General features: G+C 33.6%; 3 protein-coding genes across 3 annotated transcripts in view; 2 read left to right on the top strand and 1 right to left on the bottom strand.

The window, feature by feature from the left end:
- The first annotated feature begins 15,372 nt into the window (after window positions 1-15,372).
- LOC111376129 (E3 ubiquitin-protein ligase RNF185-like) lies at window positions 15,373-17,033 on the top strand. The gene is made up of 2 exons (XM_022999056.1): window positions 15,373-15,486; window positions 16,115-17,033. Exon 2 carries the CDS (start codon window positions 16,136-16,138, stop codon window positions 16,721-16,723), a length of 588 nt encoding a protein of 195 aa, XP_022854824.1. The 5' UTR covers window positions 15,373-15,486; window positions 16,115-16,135; the 3' UTR covers window positions 16,724-17,033.
- Window positions 17,034-19,869: 2,836 nt separating this feature from the next.
- LOC111376130 (GDSL esterase/lipase At1g54790-like) lies at window positions 19,870-21,439 on the top strand. Its single transcript, XM_022999058.1, has 3 exons — window positions 19,870-20,191; window positions 20,903-21,103; window positions 21,196-21,439. The coding sequence occupies exons 1-3, from the start codon at window positions 19,948-19,950 to the stop codon at window positions 21,213-21,215; spliced, it is 465 nt and encodes a 154-aa protein (XP_022854826.1). The 5' UTR covers window positions 19,870-19,947; the 3' UTR covers window positions 21,216-21,439.
- Window positions 21,440-22,409: 970 nt separating this feature from the next.
- Window positions 22,410-24,843, bottom strand: part of LOC111376133 (protein DA1-related 1-like) — a 6,266-nt gene continuing 3,832 nt past the window's right edge. The window contains exons 3-6 of the mRNA XM_022999061.1: window positions 23,567-23,620; window positions 23,402-23,460; window positions 22,823-22,936; window positions 22,410-22,587 (exon numbers count right to left, since the gene is read on the bottom strand). Coding sequence (XP_022854829.1) covers window positions 22,410-22,587; window positions 22,823-22,936; window positions 23,402-23,460; window positions 23,567-23,620 — 405 coding nt within the window. The remainder of the gene's footprint in view (window positions 22,588-22,822; window positions 22,937-23,401; window positions 23,461-23,566; window positions 23,621-24,843) is intronic.

Genomic DNA, 24,843 nt, shown 5'->3' on the forward strand with positions numbered 1-24,843 from the left:
TTCATAAGCGTTTTAAGGATGTTTTGAAGTATGGATTCTCAAATATTCGATTTTGGTAGGATGAAGATAACTTAATTATTCAAAATGTGATTATCAACTCATTCCACGCAGACACAAGGCCTTTGATGAAGCACATGGATGTGTTTCTAAAAAAAGCAACACTTGAATTGTCCAACAGTTGAGGAGAAGATTGAGCAATTGAAACTTTTGAACATTCAGCTGGAAGTAACGGATTCCACGCGTTGGAAGGCAAAATTAGTCAGCTAACTTTTGAGTTAGATAAATTTCGTGATAAACTTCAAATTCAACAGGAAGGGACGAGTATGTTTAAAACTAAGAAGGCAGTTTTTGAAGAATTACAGACAAGAGATGTCACTAGCATAACATCCATTGACCAGAAAAGGAAGACCCTTGAAGATAGTTTCCTATGAGTGATCAATGGCGAGTGATCCTAATGAAGTCAAGAATTTCTGATCTCTTTTCTTTTAGACCATATTGTTTGAATTTTGACTTGATATTTTTATTTCGATGAACTTTTCTTTTTCATGTTTCTCGTTTTTTTTTTACTACTGCGAGTGATAAATAAATTGAATGAATTTATTAGTTGTGACTAAACTTGAATTTATAATTGCGTCAAGCTGCCTACGTACCCAAATAGGATCAAATCGAATGTAATTTATTACAAGAACACAATTTTTTTACAACGAAAAATTTAAAAGAAAAAAACTTCATGCGTAAAAACGTTTTAAAAATTTTTCGTTGATAGGTCCGATTTGCAGTCAATCTTTGTCGACGATCTTGGACGCTCCGTTAGTGAATGCATGAGTAACAAGAAATGGACCATCCCATTTAGGCTAGAACTTGTCCCCTGTGTTTCTTGTGATTATGATCGGCCTGGGCACAAAAAATATCAAATCTCCTCTTGAAATGATCTTAGTCGCACCTTCTTATTGAAGGACTTCGCCATTTGAGCTTGATAGCACTCCAGGTGAATTTGTGCTTCTAACATCTTCTCATCCAAAGATTCTAGCTCTTCCAATCGAAGACGGGCATTTTCTTCGGTTGTCAAACCTTCTTGGATGGCAATTTGAAGTGACGAAATTTGACACTCCAGATGAAGTACAGCTTCCACCCTATATACTAAGGCGTAAGGAGTGGCTTGTGTTGAGTCGATAAGTAGTTCGATAACCATAAGACTTCACTAATTTTCTCATGCTAATCTCTTTTTTATTTGGAGACAACCTTTTTGAGCATACTGCATAGTATTTTGTTGAACGCCTCTGCAATCCGTTAGCTACCACATTGTACATGGACAAGTTATACTGTTTGAACCCAAACATTACACATAAATTGTTAATGTACCTATTGCAGAATGGTTTGTCATTATCAATTATGATATGCCGTGGGACACCATATAGATAAATAATTTGGATGCAAATGAAATCTGCGACATTTTCTTTCTTTACTTCCTTCAATGGTCCGGATTCGACCCACTTAGAGAAGAAGTCAGTCCCGACGAAGATGTATGCATGCCCTACTGAAGACTTTGGAGTTATAGGTCCAATTATATCAATACCCCATGCATCAAACGGTCAGGAAGCTACTGTCAGATGTAATGGTTTCGGAGGTTGATGTATGAAATTCGCATGAATTTGGCAAGTTTAACATTTTCTTGCATAATCCATGGATTCTTGTACCATAGTTGGCTAGTAATACCCTATCCTCTTTATTCAAAAATAGAGTTTGGGTCCAAACTGATGGGCATCACAAATTCCAGAGTAAGCTTCTTCCACGACCTGTGTTGCTTCATTATTATTTAGGCATCGAAGAAAAACTCCATCAAATGATCATCGATAAAGTGTTCCATTGTAAAAGATAAAGCAAGAGGCACGCCTCTTGGTTTCAGTTTTTCACTGTGGATTATCTGGTAAATTTTGATGTTGAAGGAAATCGATTATTGACTGTCTCCAATCTTCTCTTTCCTCATCTTTGACTACCTCGACACTATTATTTTCTTCCAAATTACTAGGTAGCAATGATGAAAGCACCCATCTTTGAGCAATTTATATGGAAGGAGAGAAGTCTCCATCTGATCTAGATAAAACTGCGACCAAATTAGCTGAGGCATCGGCCTCCCTATTTTCACTTTTCAGGATGAATTTGATTTTTACTTAATCAGATCGTTTCATAAGTATTGATGCATATTTATGATATGGCTTCAGGTCTAAATTACAAACTTCACACTCAGCTAAAAGTTAGTGGATTATCAATTTTGAATCTCTAAAGACTTCCAACTGGTATCTAATGCTGCTTCTAAGCCAAGGATAAGGGATTGATATTTCACCACGTTGTTTGAACATTTTTCTGTTAAGGCAAAAGAGTGAGGCAAGACAAGATCATGTGAAGTGACAAAGACTACTCATGCTCCGGCACCATAGCTTCGGGTTGCCTCGTCGAAGTATAACCTCCATGATGGTATGACTTCGATAAATAGAACTTCTTCATCGGGAAAGTCTTCTTGAAGTTCCCATTCCGCTGAAATTGGGAGGTCAACAAGAAAATATGCCAAAGCTTGTCCTTTAATGGCTTTTTGTGGAATGAATTTGATATCGAACTCAAACAATAGTGGTGTCCATTTTCCAATCCTTCTAGATAGAATTGGCTTGGACATTATTTACTTCAATGGGTAAATCTTTGAAACAAGATTGATTGTGTGTGATAGCATAAAATGTCTCAATTTATTAGCTGCGAAGATTAACGCCAGGCATATTTTTTCAATAGGTGAATACTTCATTTTAACGCCTATTAGTGTCCGGCTTAAGTAATAGAGTGCATTTTCTTTTCCGTCATTGTTAACTTGGACAATAAGTGCTCCTAGAGAATATTCTTGTGCTACAACATAAAGAGTTAGTGGCTTCCTAGGGACTAGAGCTATGAGTACCGGTGGACGAGACACATATTTCTTAATTCTTTGGAAAGCATTTTGACAAGCATCGTCTGACTTAAATGGTACATCTTTTTTCACCAATTCGTTGAATGGATGACATCGTCCGGCCAGGTTAGAGTTAAATCTTCGAATGTATGCAAGTTTTCCTTGAAAAATTTTCAACTCACGTACATTTCTTGGCTCTGGCATGTTGATTATGGCGTCAATTTTTGATTGATCTATTTCAATGCCTCAGTGTCAAACAACGAAGTCAAGAAATTTTCCAGAGGTGACGCCAAATGCACATTTCAATGGATTCATCTTCAGTTGATGTCTTCGAAATCTTTTGAAAATATAATGTAAATCTTGTAAATGATCGCCACGTCTCTTTGTTTTAACAATAAGATTATCTACATAATATTCTACGGTCTTATGCAACATGTCATCAAAAATTTTTGCATTGTCCGTTGGTAGGTTGCCCCCGCATTTTTTAATCCAAAGGCAAAACTTTGTAACAATAGATGTCTTTAGGGGTACGAAATGATATGAGCTCTTCGTCTTTTGGATTCATTCATATCTGATTGTATCCGAAAAATCCGTCCATGAAAGATAAGACTTCATATTTGTAGTTGCATCCAACATCAACTCTGTTATCGGAAGTGGAAAATTATCTTTCATACATGCTTGATTCAGATCCCGAAAGTCAAAACAAATTCTTAATTGCCTGTTCTTCTTTTTGACAGGAAAATGTTCGCGATCCATGTTGGATATTTCACTTTGCGTATGAATCCAGATTCAATAAGTTTGTTGACTTCCACTTCTTTTTGAGGGATTAATTCTGGTCAAAATCTTTTTTGAGGTTCCTTGACCAGTTGAACTCCATGTCTTACTGTAATGTGATGCACTGCAACCTTAGAATCCAACTCCAGCATTTCCTTATAAGACCATGCAAATACATCTTTGTATTCCTAAAGCAAATTAATGTACTCAGATTCCTCTTCTTGATTGAGAAGGGCACTTACAAATACTGGTCTCAAGTCTTCTTCGGTCCCTAAGTTCAATTTTTTCAAATCATCCACAGTAGCTTGTTCCCACTCTTCAAAGGTAGGTGGGGCTGTTTGAGGTTCATCTGTTGCAACAGAACTTTCGAACCCAGAGTCTGAGTCGGGAGCTTCTTCAAAGGCTATATGATTGACAGAGACTTCTTCCTTATCTTCATTACCTTGTATAGATGAGTGAACTTTTTGATGTCTTCGTCTTCTTCTTAACCGTTGTGGCTTCGGACTTGGATCGGAAGTTTTAATTCCAAGTCAAGAAAATGCAAATTGTCTTTGGGATGACATTTAGGGATCTTGTGCATTCCTATCAATTTCGGTAGAAGAAGAAGAATCTTCATTTAATCTTTAGAAGACAGAAACTTTACCTTTTACGTCGACCACTGGAGAGGGTTCTACTTTTAAACTTTTAAACATCGAAACTCTGACATTCTCATTTTCAATTTGATCGAACACTGAAGTCTTGGTTGTTCTGATTTCTCTTCTGCAACTTCATAAATTTGAACTATGATGGGGTTTAAGGAAACATTTCTTGACATTAATCTTCCTCGGTGGATTAGGATCATATCCTAAACCATACCTGGGTCGAGACATCAGAGCTCTATCAAAATTAGAAGGGACATACCCACCTGAAAGGACAGTGTCAAGATCGCCTAATTTACGAGACTCTCCTTTTCCAAACCTGGCATTTTCAAACAACCTTTTGACTTGAGGATTGTAACATCTTTTGAAAGTCCATTTTGATTCAGTAGCTCCTTCTTGTTTGGACGAGCTGGAAATACAAAGCTTTGATATGTCTGGAATGGATGTCGAAGCCTCTGATATAGGTTTATGTTCTTCTGGGACCACCATGAGTTGATGAGGCAAAAGCAATTTTGGAATACTATGTATTGGAAGAGTTAACTCTTTTCTCAATACCTTAATACCGGTTGATTCTATTTGAGGTTTTTTTACCTCTAGAGAATCTTTCAGATGTAAATTTTGACTTGCCTTTGATAAGTTGATGAGATTGAGCAGCACTAGACGTATCATGATCACTTGCATCTTCTTTGATTTTGAATCCAGACATGGTTAATCCTGCCGAATTGTATTCTTCATCTTCCATGTAAAATTTGGCATAAGCAAAATAGGATTCTTCTTCAAAGAATGGTTTAGACTCAGCTACTACATATTTAACTTTTACATCTCAACTATATTTGAAGCATTGGCGCCAAGTGGAAGGTACCACTCAAGTTTCATGTAGCCAAACACGTACAATGAGTAACTCGTATGATGTTTTCGCATCAATAACATGGAAGAGAGCTGAGGAGATTAAGTCTCCTATTTGCAACTTCAAGCGAATCATGCCAATGACTCACTGACCTTTCTGATTGAACCCTTGAATCAAGATTTTACTTCTGGACAGATCACCAACATTAATTCCAAACTTTTTCATTGTTTTGACTGGCATAATATTCACAACTGATCTACAGTCTATCATTATGCGATTTATCTTGTATCCTCGAATATAACCACTGACATACAGTGGTCTATTATATGGACGAGAACCTAGTTGTAAATCTTTATTTTTGAATGTTATGGCTGCCATACAGTCTTGAGGAGTTGTGGATCCAATATATTCTAGAACTTTGCCTTCGTATTCTTCCGGATCGATTAAAGCTACGACTAAAGCCATTCAATCATCGAAAGGAAGACTAAGAGACTCTGCTAGACTCATATTGGGAAGAATATTATTGAGCCGTGAGATAGTTTTCTTCTATTTTGAAGTCTGCCTCAATACGTTATTCATTTCATTTTTCTCCTCAACATTGATTACATTGGAGGTGAAATATTCTTTATCAAAGAAACCCAACACCTAAGTTGGCAGTCTGGGAGGAACACGTGAGACAGCTTCAACCCCTATTGATTTAGTGAATCCTCTTGATTTAGCTTTAGAACTTCTTCTGTTGTTCCTTGGTCTTGATTTTTTGTCACAAACATTAGAACTTGGGAATTGTAGAGCATTTCGACGACGTCTTTTTCACAAGGGTCCATGCCCCCTAATCTTCTTCTAATGTTTCCTCTTTATTAGGTTGAATTTTTGTACCAATCCCTCCAACTCCGTTCCTATAAAAGGTGTAGAACGTGATAATTTACCTATTTTGTTTGAAATTCGGTATTTCTCTTTCTTCTTTACGAAGGTGGACCAGCTGTCACAGATCTCGTCTTCAGATTTTGAGTCAGAATCTCAAACATCCAAGTCACCTATCATAATTTCATAAAAGGTTGGACGATTGGGTATATTTGGTCTATCCATCCCCGGATAGACATAATTGATAGTGATTTCTTCATGTACCTCAAACTTCACTGGGATGGCTCCTTCTGGAAGTTGAGGTCCAAACTCCTTAACTGAGGATTTATAGGCATCGTGTACATCAGAGAATGTTTGTTTCTTTTTTAGAATGGGAATTGGATCAAATGATCCAAATGAAACCATCTAGTAGGCGGCTGTTGAACTCTCTCCGATTTCAAGTTTGATATTATTTCTTTGTCCAAGCGAACAATAGGATCTTTCAAAACAAAGCATTTTTCCACTAGATGGCTAATGATCCTGTGAAATTTACAGTATTTAGGATGATTGATCTTACCAGCTTCCTCGGGTCTTTTTTATACTAGAAGTTCGATTATTTTCTGTTCAAGGAGCTGATCTATAATTTTAGAAACTTCTGAATCTGAGAATGGGTACTCCTTTCCTTCAAGTTCCTTTAGAGTCACATGACCTCTGCTTTAGACTTGTCCTTTGTTAGGTCTAAACTCTAGCTTCGGTTTCGGGTTCGAGCTCAACCCCTGGAAGGTTATCTTTGTAGGAGCAGTAGAAAACGCCATAGTTTCTTTGGACTTACTTGCCTTGGCATCCTTCCTTATCTCCTTCTCAGAATCTTTCTTGTCACATGGATCACTTGGTAAGTAACTCCCATACCTTGCAATTTGGAGCTCCAAGTCATCAGCTCGTGTCGCTAATTTTTCGAATGAATGAGTCATATTTTCTTGGAGATTATAGAGTAATCCCCAATACATGCCTTGTACACACATGTCGATGGAAGATGATTCGCTTATTTGTTCTTTGAAATTAAGCACGAGGTTCCTCCAGCGTTTAATGTACTCCACAACAGGCTCTTTTTTGCTCTGCTTTGTTCGAGCAAGTTCTGAAAGATTGACAGTTCGTTGAGTGCTGTAGAAGCGTGTTAGGAACTCTTGTTCAAGCTGATCCCAACTATCAATTGACCCTACCGGTAAATCCGTGTACCATTCAAATGCAGAAACTTTGAGGGAACGTACGAACTGCTTCACCATAATGTCATTGTAAGTACTTGCATTATTACATGTCTCAATAAAATGGGCAACATGTTGCTTTGGATTGCCCTTTCCATTAAAAGATTGAAATTTTTGAGGTTGATAACCGAGTTGCATCTTTATTTCATTTACTCGACAACTATAGGGCTTGACATACACCAGTGAAGATTGCACAAATAGTGTCTGCAATCATATGTTAAAGTTGTTGGACGGACAGAGAGCCGACGGAGAGTTGAGTGGTGTCACGTAACACATTTTGAACAACAGTCCGATCGTGCATATCTTGCTTTTGTTGGCGCTCTTGGACTTCTAACTCTTTGACCTTAGAAATTCCTGAATTTTCCTGATCTTCTTTAGTCGGTGGATTTTGAAACTCTAGCCTATGTATGAGTGCAGCAATCTGTGCATTTTTGTCTTCCAAAGACTTTGTTAGTTTTTCAATAGCTAGGGCCATTTGTTGAATTCGATCATCTGAGCCCGATGTCGCTTCTGTGACCATCACTAGCTCAAGCGATTCTTTAGTTGAGGCATCATCATTTCACTTTTGCTGAGAAATAGCATGAGAGGATCCGAACAAGGATCTGCCACTGGAGATGGAGCCCGAACGAGAACTTTTCGCTGAACTCAGTATTTTTTGTCGAATGAGAGTTTAGCTTCCTGAAGGCAATTTTTATTTTGCCTTTGTTGGAGAACTTCTTCAATGGTGTGACTAGTTGAGTTTTCCCAGTTTTTGTTTGGGCCCTGGTCGTATGGAAGAGTTCAACAAGTGTTTCTTCAGGATGAGTCATAGTTTGTTTTGCCTTTTCGTCTGCCATTGCTGATGTAGTAGTTGAAACCCAAAAATTTTGAGATCAAAAGATGAGAGGACAAGAAGGTCCCACCGAGCGTGCCAAGAAATTTGTACGATGAAATTTCGTATATTAAAATACAGAAATCATTGCAAATTGTATTTTGATAAATACAAGTTATGTTGACCTTCTTGTAATTGCAAAATTGCAAAAATCCTCTGATTAATTATCTGAATATTTGAAGACGAGGGGCCACGTGGCTTGAATCTTGGTCTTCGAGAATTCGTTGAAATTTTGATTTGGTGAGACTTGACTTGTTGTGAACTTGAATCCTGAGGCTTGGACTTGGACTTAGATTTGATTTGATTTGAAGAAAACTTTGATCTTCTTGGACTTGACGTGAACCTGTTTGATTCGAAGAAGATTTTGATCTTCTTGGGGTTCACCGAGTTTAGATTTGAGAGAATTTCTTCCCTTCCTTCGGCATTGGAATTTCTTCAGCATTTCGTGGTTGCCTTCTCTGCTTTCACTTCTTCTTGCAAGCTTCTTCTCTTCTTCCTCTTTTATGGGCCATTGGTCTTATTTATAGGACATGATTTGCGCTAATTTTGGTAATTACTCAATTATATTTAATTCAAAAAGATAATTGAGTAATTATAGTTTTATTTATTTGTTTGTTTATTTTATTTGTTTGTTTACTTATTTAAAATTTGGTATGGGCCCTTAGGTTTTATGGAGTTTAGTAGATTTTAATTTAATTGGGCTAGTGATTTAAATTGACCCAATCCATATTATTTTTTTTTAATGTCTACACCAGGATCCAAAGGTCGAGAATTCAAGTCCGAGCAGAGATCCGTTCATAGTTGGAGATGGCCCGATAACTCAGTCGAGGGCGAAGAAGGTCAATTAAGCAATGGGAATGCTGGTTCAATCAACAATTGAAGAAACATCGATCTCGGAGCAAAAAGGAACAAGTTGGGTGTGGAGCTCGAGAACCGAATCCAAGTGGTTGAACTTAATTCAAGTCTAGAACGAAGTTGACAACACGTTAGAATTTCGCTCGCTCCTCGCTGAGACCTCGTTTGAGCGAGAAAAGTGGAATCATTTTCGCTCGCTTTTCACTAGGGTTCTACTCGAGCGACAGTGCGTTGCTCGACGTTGCTCATGCGACATAGTATTATAGAGAATTTTTAATTTTCATGATATTTTTCTTTTTTTTTTTTTCAGCAGGATTCCATGTTTTTAGTTCTTTTACCTTAATTAAAACATTATGCACGATTTTTCTAGGTTTTTTATGGGTTCTCATAAAATAGAACCTCTTCAATATTTTGTAAAGACTTTTGACATATTATTTAATTAAAAGATAGGCTTTTTCGCTTTCTTCTAATTGTTCTTCCATTGAGCAATTATTCGAACTTATCAAGAAGAAATTCTTGTAGCGTTCAACATCGGATCGTGGGTTCTTCAATTTGTAAACAAGGGGTTCGTCGTATCTTTGTTATCTTTGAATTTCTTGTTTCACTTTGTTGGGTTCAACTCCAAAATTGGGTTATCAATTGGCATTCTTGGGTTCCGCATCAATCTGGCTATGAGTTTCGTAGTCACCGTTGTTAAGGGGTTCGCATCAATATGATTGTTTTTGTTCAACAGCAAATGTGAAACAAATTTTGATTAAATTAAATATATAATTTAATTATTAAAGATGAAGTCGAAGTCAAATTCGACAACATAAATATACAAATGAAATTCAAGAATGAGGATCAAGAATTCCTTGGAAATTAAATTAGAGATAACATTCTACAAGCATATTGAATCAAGCCTCGAAGTATGAATAATTTCTGTAACTAGCAGTATATTTGCATCCTTGATACTAATAGTATAGAATTTATAGGAAGTTCTATGAGTTGTAAATTATTTTTTGGATTGAACTGAAAATATTATAAAATATATTTGAGTTTTATTGTGAGGAATTGAGGATTGTATGGTATACGGATCAAAGTGCTTTATTTTTGGCCGTGACCATCAGTTGAATAAAACAATAGAAAGTATAGGGTAATGATTTATCCCCATTATTTACTCTTTCCAAGCAATAAAGCACGTTTTTGGGGGAAAATATAGGAAAATAAAGTTGGAAAATATTTATAAAAATGAGATTGAACACAAATTCTTTGCATCCATTAATTAATCGGTTGAATAGGCATTTCAAGTTGGCTAGATTGTGAAAGATTCTGCCCATTTTAAGACACGTTGATTTTAACTAAGGACATGTTTGACATGTTATAAATAATTAATACACAGCTCATGTATTACTCTTCCTAAATCGTGTATATAATTATTTTATATAGTCCATATATTTGAGTAAAACATCTTGTTGGTGTATGAATTTGGGCTCTTAATTCAATTTGATCACCCGTCTCAAATTTGTTATCATTTTGCCAAACTTTACGTTCTTTTTCAAACTGGTCATTTCATTTGTCTCCGTTGTGTTGTTTACTGAAATGAGTTGACGAATAAATCAATGATGTGTTAGTTTGTTTCATCCACAATGGCAATATCCATTTTGGCATCTTGTTGTTGCGGTCATTACAGTCAACGATATACGAACATTCCTGAATTAGCCACTGTATGTGATACAATCAATTAAATAAAATTTGACATGATAAGTGTCAAATATTGTTTATTTTGCTTTCTTCAGTCTTGCTTAATATTGTTACATGTTGGTTCATTGGTTATATATAACTATCATAAGACAAGGCAACTTAATATTTTGTACGTCATTCTCTTTAATTATGTATAATTTATTCACTCAATGTATCAAAGTGACACTTTATTTTTCTAATAATGTGACACTTTATTTTTCTAGTAATGATATTTAGATTCAACGACTACAATGGTTACATGTGTGGCATCTTGCCACTTAATAGTTTATTGTAATTTTACAGTCACAAACAATAAATTAATGTCTCAAATAATATGGTCATATAGGATGACTATTACTATAAACAGGGGTGGATTCAGGCTAGGGCCCATCCTCGTCGAAGCCCACAAAATGTGTTTGTAAATGGACTAAATCTATTTTTTGGCCCAATTTATTACCCATTTAAACCCAAACCCAAACCCAAACCTAATTTTAATCCAATTTTCTTTCTTTTGACATAACTGAGACCATAGCACATAGAAGACGGTGATTCCTCTCCACTCTCCAACCCGTTACTTGGCAACCAATGTCTTCAAACTTCTAAATTTTCAATCCCTCTATAAAATTTCTACAAAATTAAGAAACCCATTACCCAAATCAAATATCTCTTCTCTTAAAAGTTCTTTTACTCCAGGCTTTTGAACTGGACAACTGGTAAGTATTTTCGGTTTCAAAATTCAAAGTTTAGTAACTTTAGTTTCTTAGATTTTATTACTTGGGCCATTTTTTATATATATTTTTCATTATTAATTTAATATTGATTACTGAGTATGAGTTTTTGAAAAATTCAAGTTTTTTTGTTTTTGTTTGCAGTTTGTTGAAATGGCATGATGAATTTTTTTTTTTTTTTTTTTAGTACTTGAGCATTTTTAAAATTTTTTGATTTGAGAATTCAATTGATATTAATTTTGACAATAGCTTTTCACCTTAATTAGATTGTGGAATAAAAGTTTATTCTAAATTGTAATGCAGAATTCTTCTTCATCAACAAGCTTAATTGAATTATTTTTAAATTTCAAAATGTGGTAAATATTTCATGGCACAGATGCAGACCCGCATACATGTAGGAAAGGGAAACTACAAAAGCTTAAATATACTCCCCAGTAACTAAATGTCGTCATCTCCTACTTGTGGCCTTGCTGCCAAAATATTGAAATTGTTGCCTACTTGTCTTGTTGGTCAATTAGTTAATTAATTATTGTGAAAATGTTGCCTTGTCAACTTTTGTTGACATATTTACTTTTAAATTTTAACCCGTGCGCAAAAAATTCCTGAATCTGCCCTAGACTATAAATAACATTACTCTTATTTTTCACACGTTTTATTCGTCTCACCTAACCTTCAAAAAGGACAGAAAAAATGATCGGTGAGGAGTGGAATTTAGGTCCACACAGCTCATATGGAAATGAAGTTTTCAAGTTAGGCCCACAGCAAACTCGACGTTGGAAGAAAAGTTGTGGAGGTGTTTCAAGAAAAATAATGTCATTTTCTTGATTTCAAAACAAATAACCCAGAGGCATTGCGCCGCCCATTAATGTAGGGCTGGTGTGTACGCATAGTTGAAGACAAATAGACACTGACCATAAAAAATGAGTAATTGTTTTAGATATTCGTTAGTGTGCATTAATGTAGTACCCTTTGCTTGTATAAACTAACAAATTAATCTTTATATTTTCTTTTCCTTATTAAAGAAAACTGTTTGTTGAAGAAATTGATGGAAGTGGGAGGACAAAAGGGCACTTGAAAAAGGAAAAGATTAACTTGTAGAAATGATTCAATTATCAATAGTAGAGAATCGGGAAAGAGTTAGGATTCATTCAGCATGACTTTTGAAAAGTTGAAAATTAAATTTGAGATTAAGAATTCTTTTGAACGTATTTGGATAAATTTCTAAAATTATGTTGTCTATTAGAAATGTTTTTAGGAAGTTGGCTTAAGTAGAAGCAAAATAAAAAACGAAAGTAAAAGCAGAAGCAGAAGCAAAAGCCTTATCTAATGGACGTTACACCTCATGACATTTTTCTTTTGAAGGCCTATTTAACACAAAAACAACGAAATAATTCTACTTGTACATAATGGAGTTATATAATTGTTTACATACAGACAAGAATTCAAAATGACGATAGAGAATTTCATTTTTTTAATTTTATTGAAGATACTCTAATCTAATTATACCTCACCACATCATGTATATGTAAACCATTATATCCATATAGCAAAACCGAAAATAACAAAGGCAAGTGATGGTAAGTAAAAAGAGAGGTGATTAGTGATGGCCTGGTTCTTGGCTGGGCATATAATTACTTCATCGAAAATCCCATTTCCATGGTGAATGAAGTGTGATAACCTCTTAACGAATGTTTTTCAAGTTCGTTTAGTGTTTTGAATTCTATTATTATTGATTTCATTTTCATTTCATGTTTTAAGACGGAAGCTCTAAAAATGACTTGTATTAATGAAATTGACAAGAAAACAAAGGAATTGAAGCAAGAAGGAATCATGTCAAGAGAGGGCCTGAAATGGAGTCCAGAAAAGTGGAAAACCCACACGGACAAGCAGTTCAAATGCATAGCATAATGGGAACTAGCTCACCTATTTGTGACTATTAGAAAATGAGACCGTGTTTGGTGACTTTTAATTTAATTTACTTTTCACTCATTTTCAATTACATATTCACATAATAAAATATTTTATACATAAAATCAAATTTTATCCATACTTTTTAACTACACATTCTTTAAAAAATACTATTCAAAAAATAGTTTTTTCAATTTAAAAGGCCACCAAAAAGGGCTGAATTAGGCTTGAAATTTTATGTGATTAAAGGTATCTTTCAAACTTCAGATGCACTGATTTTTTAGGACATAACAATACAATCCTTTAAGAATAAAGTTATCTAACACCATTAGTGTTGAACGTCGTTCTAAGTATTAGCATATCATAGGTCCAACTAAATGAATCATAATTTCTTGTATTTAGTCGAACAAGTAATTACTCATCCTTTAAATACAATTTTTCTTTCACAATTAAGGGGGACTAGAGGGGAGGTTGGATGAGATTTTAGAGAACAAGGAGAGACATACAAAGAAGAAAAAAGGGGGGAAGAAGGTCAAAACTCAATTTTACTCCAAGATTTTTTTAAAGTTGTTACTTTAGCCTGTTTGAAAACTCACAAAGTCTAACATCATACCTTAATCTTTGTAACGCTTTCATTCTTTTTCTTCGTTCTTAAATATGTATAAATTTGAGTTTCTAAAAATTGGATTTTTACTTAAATTCATTTAAAATTAGTCAAACACGTGGAAACTGAAAACCAAGCATCAAGTATTTTTAAGGGCCTGTTTGGGCCTGATTTTTTCACCCAAAAAATTGATTTTTTTGACCGTTATTTTACTATTCCAGTCGTCATATTTGACTTTTTCTCTCACAGGTGGACCCCACTTTTTCCTAACGGTCAAAAAATCAATTCTCAAAATCACTCCCAAACAGGCTATAAGTTTAAGAACATTTTTCTTCACTGTATTTTCGATAAAATAAACTAAATTAAATTATTTGAAATAGACTCAAAAAAATAAATAAATTATATCATTGGCCATGCTTGAGCCTCATTTTTGGAGGAAAATGAGATTTGAAATAGTGAATTTTATAAGAATATGTAGTTAAAAAATAAGGAAAAATTTTGAATCTACATATAAAATTATATGCAAGAATGTCTAGTTGAAAATGTGTTTTGGAAAAATTGGACCTAAAAACATATATAGGCATACATAACATCAATTCACTCTCATTTTCACTTTTAAAATGTTCCACCCGAGTTTTTAATTTATATGCAATACTTTTTAGTACGATTTATGGGTTCTTTTATAAGGTTTATGATTTCAAAAAAATAGGACCCTCGTTTGGTAGCAATTTTTCACCCCAAAAAATTAATTTTTTTATTGTTATTTCACTATTTCAGCCATTATTTTTTACTTCTTTACTCACAAGTAAGACTCACTTTTCTCTCTAATGGTCAAAAAATCAATTCTCTTAATCACTACTGAACATGCCCTAAATGTTGATAAAAGTTGATTAAAAGTATGGTTAAAATGTCGGTAAAAATGTGGGTTCCATGAAATACATGATTAAATTTAATTGTTAATTTTGACCTTAATCCCAAACAAGCACTTAGGATCCATTTGACAAGACTTTTAAAAAGCCAAAAGCGACTTTTGAAATTAAAAAATTGCTTTAAAAATATTTAAATAATTTTATGAAAATACGTTGTCTCAATAGAAAAGTTTTTAAAATGAAGCTGACTTAATATAGCTTTATCAAAAAGCTTTTTACAAAAAATAGAAGCAATAGCAAAACAAAAGTTGAAATCCTACCAAACATGCCTTTAGTCGAATATATCGAACAACTCCCAACCGTTATTATTAAATTAGAATGAACCTTGATCTAACCTAAGTAGTTAAATCAATGAAGACCTGAAAGCAAAGCTGATCACTGTGGACATTAGACTTTTTTGTGTGTACCGAGAAATGTCAAAATTCCTACAAATGCTGACTTTAAAAACCAGAAAAAATACACACTGATTTTTGTCGATATTCACTTCCATTTCATTTTCCAGATACATTTCGTATTTATTGATTCTTACAAGGGTCTCGACGTTCAATTGCGTTTTGATCTTCTTCAATCTCTAAGGTAAATGCTTGCTTTATAATTTCAATCTTGGCTTTTTCTTTACACTTGTTTAATTTATTTACAACAATTGAATACATGTGAACGAACTCAGATGGGTTTGATTGAATTGTTTTATGTTTACCAATTTACAATTTTTAATATCCTTTGTATATATTTTGATGAGAATATAGTCATTATATTTAGGATTTCGATGAATTAAGTTAATGCATAGTTATCAAATTAAAAAATAGCATACATAAAATAAATAGCAAAATTAATTAATCTTTGTTCGTTTTCTAAATTCAAAGGATATTTATCTATATGAAAATATGGAGAATCTTGTTTATCAAGGACCCGTTTTTGTGTTTTAGGATTTTTATTTTATTTTATTTTATTATTATTTTTTTTTTTTTTTAGAGGAATTTAGGTCCCAGTAGGTAGTTAGCAAATCTTTTTTGCAGTTAGAATATGAAGTTTGGGAATTTACATTTCCCTTGAAGCTACATAAGAGTATTTGGGGACTGAAATTCTGAAATTTGAACTATTTTACACTGGATAGTGGGTTAAATTAATTATTTTTAGGGCCTAAAGAGATAGCTATGAACTGGTTTTACTTTCTAATATTATTCATTGTTCTTGTGATCTTTAGGAAAATTCGGATTTGAATTAAATGTCGATCGAGGCCCAAGAATCCTCGGGAATTGGCAGTGATGACGGTGGTGATTTCGAGTGCAATATTTGCTTCGAGTTAGCAGCGGATCCTATAATCACCGTCTGTGGTCATCTATATTGTTGGCCGTGTCTCTATAAATGGCTACGACTTTACTCTCAATCACAAGGATGCCCAGTTTGTAACGCCTTAATACGAGAGGAAAAGTTGATTCCTTTGTACGGTCGAGGAAAGGTTCCAACTGACCCGAGATCAAAAACCGTTCCCAGCACTGAAATCCCTAGTCGACCGACATGGCAGAGACCAGAAACGGCTCCATCTCCAGGAGCAAGTAACATCTCTAACTTGATGTTTGGATTTATACCGACATTCTCTCCAAATTTCAACGCCCAAGTTCATGGATTTTCGAATGCTGGTGAATATGGTGCGACCCGAGGATATTATCATCGATACTCTCGTCCCTTTCGTGATCCCGAAGGCGAAATCCGTGATAGGGAGAGTAGTAACGTTCAAGAGACAGATGGCATTCTGAAGAGGATTCATTTTGTTGTTTTGGTTCTTGCACTCTTTGCTTTATTGCTATTGTAAATGGATTTAGCTATCGACTTCAGTCAAACGAGTGCGAGAAATGGTAATTTTTATGTCTCTAAAAGTCGTTGTCGAGTGCGATTACGTGCTCGTGATTGAGAATCTCGTTTTACAAATACACTGTAAATCTTAGATATGCTCGACTGGATGTTCATGAATGATGTTCGGAAGTCATTACTGTTCTGCAGGATCAATGCTTCATTAGTAAACACTATGAAGGTAATGTGGGGGTAGAATTAGCTTTGTACAAAGTTGTGTGCATATTGTTGTTGTGAAGGGCGGTCTTGTTGTTAGAATATTATAGATTGTATATTATAGACTTTTATTATTGTTTTACTATCATAAAGTAAATGACCTTATTTATAGGATTACAAATAACTTTAAAATGAAAGATTGTGCAACAGTCACGTAATCAATTATTCAAAAAATAATTTCACAATTGGAAAAATATAATGGAGAATAATATATATAATATTTTCATATCTTCAACATCCCTATCAAGATATTATACGAGTACTTTCTACTAAAAGTTAGTATTTCAGAGACTTTTATAAAAGTCTCCAGAAGTTATTAAAATTTGAATCCCCCAAGACTTATAGAAACTTTTAAAAAGTTTTAGTTGAATAAACCGCAACTTTTAGAGACTTTTTAAAAGTCTTAATTGAATATACCGTGACTTTTGGAGAGTCTAAAAAAGTCTCAATTGAATACCCCTAAACTTTTTAAATCCCAAAAAGTCATTAAAAATCTTAATTGAATACACCCCCTTGATAAAAGTTAATGAAATGTGTGGTTAAAAAGTTCTAGATCCTATGAAATGTGTGGTTGAAATTAATTGTTGATTTTCAATTAAAATCTTGATTTTAATCTTCGTCAAACACAACCATAGGATTTTCATATGATCTAGCGCCAACATGAGAGCAAGGCAAAATTATTTAAGGACAAAACAACTAGGAATCATATTTGCCAAACTGGGACCTTACGTGATGTATGAATTTCTCAATTGCCAAAGTTGACGATTTGATTTGAGAAACTTTTGACAGAAACGGGAAGGCCCATTTGCAGATTTCTCAATCGCCAGAGTTGATGATTTGATTTGAGAAAATTTTGACAGGTAGAAACAGGAAGGCCCGTATCAACAAGAGCTGAATAATGAAATCATCAAATTTTAAGATCAAATCGAAATCGCTTTTTCGAAATTGTCTGTTTGAATTTGCATGGATCCATCAATAATTTAGTTTTGAAGTGATTTGGTTCCCATATTTGCAAATCATTTACCAAAAAAAATAGAAAATTAATTCATTGAAATTTTATCCAACCCAATTAAAATTAAAAATATCCCAATTAAAAAGATACATACATATTAGACATAATCAATTAAACTCAATACGTAAATAGATCATTATTCATCCTAATTAATTAATTAAATCGTATCCAATTATCCAACCCAATTAAAATTAAACATATCCCAATTAAAAAGATGCATACATATTAGACATAATCAATTAAACTCAATACGTAAATAGATCATTATTCATCCTAATTAATTAATTAAATTGTATCCAAATATCCATTAATCAATACAACTCTGATTAGAAAAACTCTCAAATTGGGTGATATATTGACAATTACTGTTGAACCATATTTATTGTCCGTCCAATTAAATTTAAATTTTAATTCAAATTCATAAATTTTTTTTCCTCCACTAATAATTATCTTGAATTTCGATTAAATTTTTGGTTATTTTATCCAGAATGTTTTTATTTTCAGTAATTATTTCCTATGTTTTATTGGTAGCTGTGTATTTTGTTCTAATTTGTATCGAACTCCCTTATCTTTTTAGCGGACAATATTTTTAATTTATTTCTGTCACAAATTACTAGTTAGATCACTAAATTAATTATTTACATTTTAACTTAGTTTTTTAGATTTTACTGTTAAATTCTAAAATGATTTGGTCAATTACTTATATGGTTTTTATTTTATTTATTTATTTATTTATTTTTGAAGATTTGACCAATAAACTTTTCAACATATTAATTTGATAGAAATTGAATGCAAACAAATACAATATTTTTGTCCAAATTGCTAATAATGGGTTAACTATTCAATATCCGTAATTGTTTCTGAGTCTGCATTTCTTACTAGCGATCGACTCCTAGATTCTTTTAGCAGTTCGTTAAGTGCAAATATGCTTGATGTAGTGATTTTCCCTAAATAATGGTTTCAGAGTAACAAGTAACTTACAGTGATTAGTCAATATTTGGATGAGGTAGAAGCATTGAATGATTCACAAGTTATAAAAAGTATTGTCATATATGATCTTCTATTCATTTTCTTTTATTAGTTATTTTATATCATTCAACTGTAACCAATGGATTCATGTACTATCTTGTTATCTTTATGGAGACAATGAATTGTGTGTCACCAATGTAGATATTAGGCCAATTAATATTGAATAAAAAGGTTAAAAATATTTCTATAATGCTATTACATTATAATGATTAGAATTTTAAAACTTAGGCTTGTACTTGTTTTAACGTGAAATTTTATATTAATATTTATGATTTAACTTATTTGATCATATATTATATTTTTTTCTTTTTTAAACCGTGGTTTTCGATTGGTTTGATATAAATATTGAAGCTGTTTAGTTTGGTTTGGAAAAATTTCAAACCACTTTAAGTGGTTTGATTTAAAAACTTGTCACAAATCGTCCAAATCGAATCGTGTTCAGTCCTACAATCAACTATTAAAGAAGATAATCTCGCACAATTAAAAAATGTCATGGAAAATAATCTTTATAATATTTTCATATCTTCAACACTTGTGAAGATGATGTAAGAAATCAAGCACACCATGGTGTTCGAAGAAAATAAACTGCCCTTTTAGCTGGAGAGCGTCGGTCCATTTTTAGTGATAAAGCTATCTCCTAATTAAAGTGAAATTGTGAAAAAGAGGCAGAATGAATGGTTTAAGGAGCGTTCAAATCAGTCTTAATCCTTGCTTAAACATCAGCAGTACCCTACAAAAGATAACCAGTTTTTAAGCAATGAAGAACAGTTCTCTGCATTTCAAAGATAACTTAGAGTACACACAAAAGAAAGCCGAAACCCCACCAGCCCTTCTATTATAGGAAAGATCCAACCTGCCGTTTGGTTCGTAGTTACGAATTACTTAAAACTTAGAATCCAAAATTTCATTCATTCAGCCACTCATGAAACATGGCTTCTAAAACTTGTACCAGCTTCCGTATACTCGTCTTGTTCTTGTTCTTAATCTGTTTACCTCTCTCAAACTCCATTGATTTCAATTACCCTGCAGTTTTCAACTTTGGAGATTCGAATTCCGATACTGGGAATCTTGTTGCTGGCATGGCCGAACAGCTCGATCCACCAAATGGACAGATTTACTTCCAGAAACCATCTGGGAGATTCTGCGATGGCCGTCTGATCATCAATTTTTTGAGTAAAAATTTCTGATTTATTTCTCACTGAATATGTATTATTTTCATTCAATGCAGAAAGCCACATTCTGCCATTATTCTTTCAATTTTTTCCAGCTCTTCATGAGTTGTTCAAAACTTTATATAGCCCTTGTTTTATGCTCATTAAAAAGAAATTTTTTTGGGAAAAATGAGTCTTGGATTAGTGATTATTTGGAGGATGTGTAGTTATAAAGTATGAAAAAGTTTTAAATTTACATATTTTATCGTTTGAATGTGAGATTAAAAAAGTGTTCTAGAAAAAAAGAATTATTGAAGAACGGTGGACAAACATGGGCATAGTGGTATTTTATCGTACTTATTGGGATAGGGAAGGATCTACTTGCATTGTGCTTCTATGTGGTTTTGAAGACAATCCTGCGTAGAATAAGATTGACTTTGTTTGTCCTAAATGAGAATTTGTTTGTTTGTCCTACACTTTCTCGTATGTTCTGCCTAAAAACCAGATTTGATGGCTTTCACATAACAAGTGGCATTAGAGCCGAGCCCCCCCTTTTGTGCCCGACTATGAAAAGACATAGACACCTTTGTATGTTTCAGCTCCATTTACCTGTGGCTACTTTCAGGTCACTTCCTTAAACTCACTTTAAGAACCAAATATCAGAGCGATGAATTTCGATTCAATTAGTCGACCTCAAATTTGTCGAGAATAAGACTTTATTTGTTTGTTGCAGTGGATGCAATGGGCTTGCCATTTTTGAATGCATATTTGGAAGCTATTGGCACACCAAGTTTTAGAAAAGGATGCAACATTGCAGCTGCAGGTTCTAAGATACTTCCAGCTACTGCATCTTCAGTGAGCCCACTTTCATTTGGGATTCAAGTGGCTCAATTTTTCAGATTCAAGGCTCGAGTTCAAGAACTGCAGTCTACAAGTATTTCTTTCCAAGAATTTTTAGTCATGGAATAAAATTATAAGCTACCATTTTATTCTCTATAATAATTTATTATTTTATTTGTTTTGCAGCAAGAAAATATGATAAGTAAATCCAGAGCCGGTTCTGTGTTTGAGGGGCCCTGAGGTGAATGATGAAAATTAGGCCTCCCATCGACAAAATTCAAAGGTGTATTATGCGACTCATTGCTAACTTAAAAAACTAATAGTAAAACAACAACGAAATATATCATAGAAACGATTATATTATAAACCATCAAACCAAAAATTTCAAAAAATTAGTTAAATACTATTCGTCTTGTTATTTTAGAGGCAAAAATATCAATCAAATTTGAATAACTTAGCTGCTTAACCATTTCTTTTTCTATTGATAACATGGCCAACCCGTTTAATCTTTCTTGTGACATAGTTGATCGGAGATAGTCTTGATCAACTTCAATTTCGAGAAACTTCTTTCCGCAGATGCAACTGTAACCAGTACGGTTAACAAAATTTTGTAAGCAATATAAGTATTTGGAAAACAAACATCCAATGTCTTCAAATAGTGTAGCACTTCAATTGCTCTTGTTGCTTCATTTGGTAAATAAATCTTCAAGACTTGTAATTCCAAACATAAATCATCTCCACTGATATCCGAAAGCCCATCATGTTCAAGATATTTCTCAAGATTCATACAAGAGTTCAACAAACTTGATAAAGTTGCACTCCTTAACCTCTTCAAATTAAACAAAAATCCAAATATATCATCATATAGTTTGAATTGTTCAAATCGAGTCCTCAGAGAAGATAGAGCTTGATCAATTATAAAAACAAAGTACTCAACTCTAAATGATTCTTCTGCTGATTGCTTTACCTCATTACTACAGTTTTCATCAAATTGTTTTTTCTTCGAATTATACGTTTTTCTGTAAATACAGCTTCAATTCCCATTTCGTTTGCCTTTTTTGTCGCTTCATCCATGGCAATAGCAAATCCAATTTCTCTATAATTTTCAAGAAATGAAACAAGTCCTTGCAATAGGTCGACAGCATGATCAATATCCATGGATTCGGTTTGAAGAAATTTACTCACAATATTGACTGCATGCCTTGGTCAAGTTTACACTACTTTCAACAAAATTACCAATCAACTTAATATGGGAAGCTTCCCATAAGCCGAATGTGATCGAGCATTGTTTTTATACCATACTTGAGCACTGCCTTGTTGCCTTTTCTGAAACCATCTCCATATGCTGTTGATGTATCTGATTCAATCTGGTGTTTGAAAAATTGCCTTTTTTCTCAAACTCAGACCTTTTTCCCTCTAGAAGAACTAGATGAGGAGGAAGACGAAGAGGATGAAGTCGAAGCAACATTACTACGAGAACCAGCTATAATTTTGGAATCCAACCACATATGAGCTAACACTTGGCAGATACTTTCTTCAACTTCTGGACTTAGATTAGGGTCGACACAGTTGCTAATTCTAGTTAGGCATATTGCAAAGAAGGGAGATGCCAGGAAAAAATGTAAAGCATGTTTGACTAAGCTTAATAAAAGGTAAGAGTTACTCTAAAGTAACTACTGTTTCCTTTCACTACTTTAAAGTGAAAATTTCTACTTATTTTGAAAATAGTTCTTACCTTACTCTGAGAATATGTTGTTCAATTCTAGCTTAAACACCACAAAAAAATTTATTTAGTCTAAACTTCTGTATTTACTTGTAATAAACTTCTAAAGCATAGCAGACAACTTTATAGTACAAAGAAAGAGTACCTTTAAGTTGCAGCCACTCATGCATCATCTCATGAACCAGGATGAACCCAGTCAGTAACCTGAATTGACGAGAGGATTTTTTTTCAGTTTGTCCAAGTAATTGAAAGCATCAGGAAAAGCTACAGGTGACAAGAAGAAACAGGCTTAATTAGGAAGACCATACAAAATAAGAATCGCTGTCACTTCACACTGATGGACTAGCTTATAAAGCTCGGTGAACATGTCAATTATTCAAAACCCTCCAATCCTTGGCTGCCTCAAAGTCTGAATTTATTTGCATAAAATAAGTATAAAATTCAATCTTAGAGAATATAAGACTGTATATAAGCGGCAATATTATCTCATGAAGGAAAGTCATTATTGGATAATATTCATACTATTCTAACTATAACCTCTTCTGACAAGCAAAGTCCACGAGTCTCGGGCATTTCATGACGACCCTGGCCATAAGGCATACATTACAAGCATCTATGTAAATACTTAAAACAAAATTGCTGAGATGTAATATACACTAAGGAGGGAACTTGCATTTATCAATTCTTAAAACTTTAATCTTTATAGCCATCTGATTTTCAATTAAAACCTTCCAATTATTGAATTTTTCAAAAGTTTTAGAATTATGTTTTAAAAGAAAAACCCACACTTTCTTGAAAAATCATCAATTATTGAAAGAAAATATTTTTTCCCACCTTGTGACCCAACCCGTCCCGAATCATTCTAGCGGACTCGAAACGTGATGTAAGCTGATGATAGATGCTGACTAGATATCAAATCTATCACCAAGACTGATAATGAATTACTACAAGAATGAGCTAAAATCAAATGCTTATGTAAAATACGATGGGTATTTATAATATCATCTTATCAAACCACATGTAATCTACAAAAAATGTACCCTTTGATAGAAATCTATAATCCACCCGTCGGGCTAAGAAATTTTGCCATGAGCCTGTGGCCCCCTTCATGAAAGAAAGCGGGTCTTAAGGACCTCTGATGATCAATTCTAGAATACGATCAAAACCTCTCAATGAATTATATGTACACGGTTGAAACTCCTTCTTATATGGTCTAAGACTCCTTAGTGTAGTATAGAATCGGGTCAAGGCCTCTCAATGAACTACAAAAAATATATGGTCATGGGTACTTTTCTGGTCGATCTCAATGTCACGTCTCATTTCCACCTTAAAAATGTACCATTTATAATCTTTGAAATTCCACATTTATCATAGTAAAAGAAACTTTTGTAGGAATCATACAATTGAACAAATAATTCACATAGTTGCACATCATTTAGTAATATACTAAATTTATAAATACTTTGAAAATATTAAAGTTTTTTTCCACTCACAAATGTATGTATGGATAGCAATCCGATCAAATTGATGGGAATTTCCAAGCTTTCACGTCACTACCTGAAATAACGGTATAATAACTCAAATTAAAATGTGACAATTAAACTAATATAAATCTACCACGTAATTCGCTTGACTTCTATATTTATTCTTGCCTCTCTATTTCTTTAACTTTTCATACCTTCAAATATTTACTAACAAATCACCAAACATGATCAAATCCATTAAATCAATATAATTTCTTAAAATAGCAACCTTATACCATACAAACCTTATGCATTACCTAATTCAACACCTAAACTTCAATATTTATCATTCAATTTCATTGAACTTGTAAAATCTAAGAAAATAAAGTTTTGATAAAAACAGCAATAATATTTCAGCGTACTGTAATCTGGCACCTGTTTCTGTATATTGAAAAATAGCACCGAAACCATTGACAGAATAGCACCTTTTTGGCAGAATTTTTGAAACAACACTTGTGTGCTACAATTGCTCGAAAAATAGCTTAAAATTGCTCTAAAAATTGAAAAATCAAACCTCAAATCCTTAAATTAAGAGTTTTAACACCACAAAATCACAAGAAAATCAAAGAATATGTCTTTTTCTCGTGA

The sequence above is a fragment of the Olea europaea genome, unplaced genomic scaffold (assembly GCF_002742605.1).
Source record: "Olea europaea var. sylvestris unplaced genomic scaffold, O_europaea_v1 scaffold1458, whole genome shotgun sequence".
NCBI lineage: Eukaryota > Viridiplantae > Streptophyta > Magnoliopsida > Lamiales > Oleaceae > Olea > Olea europaea.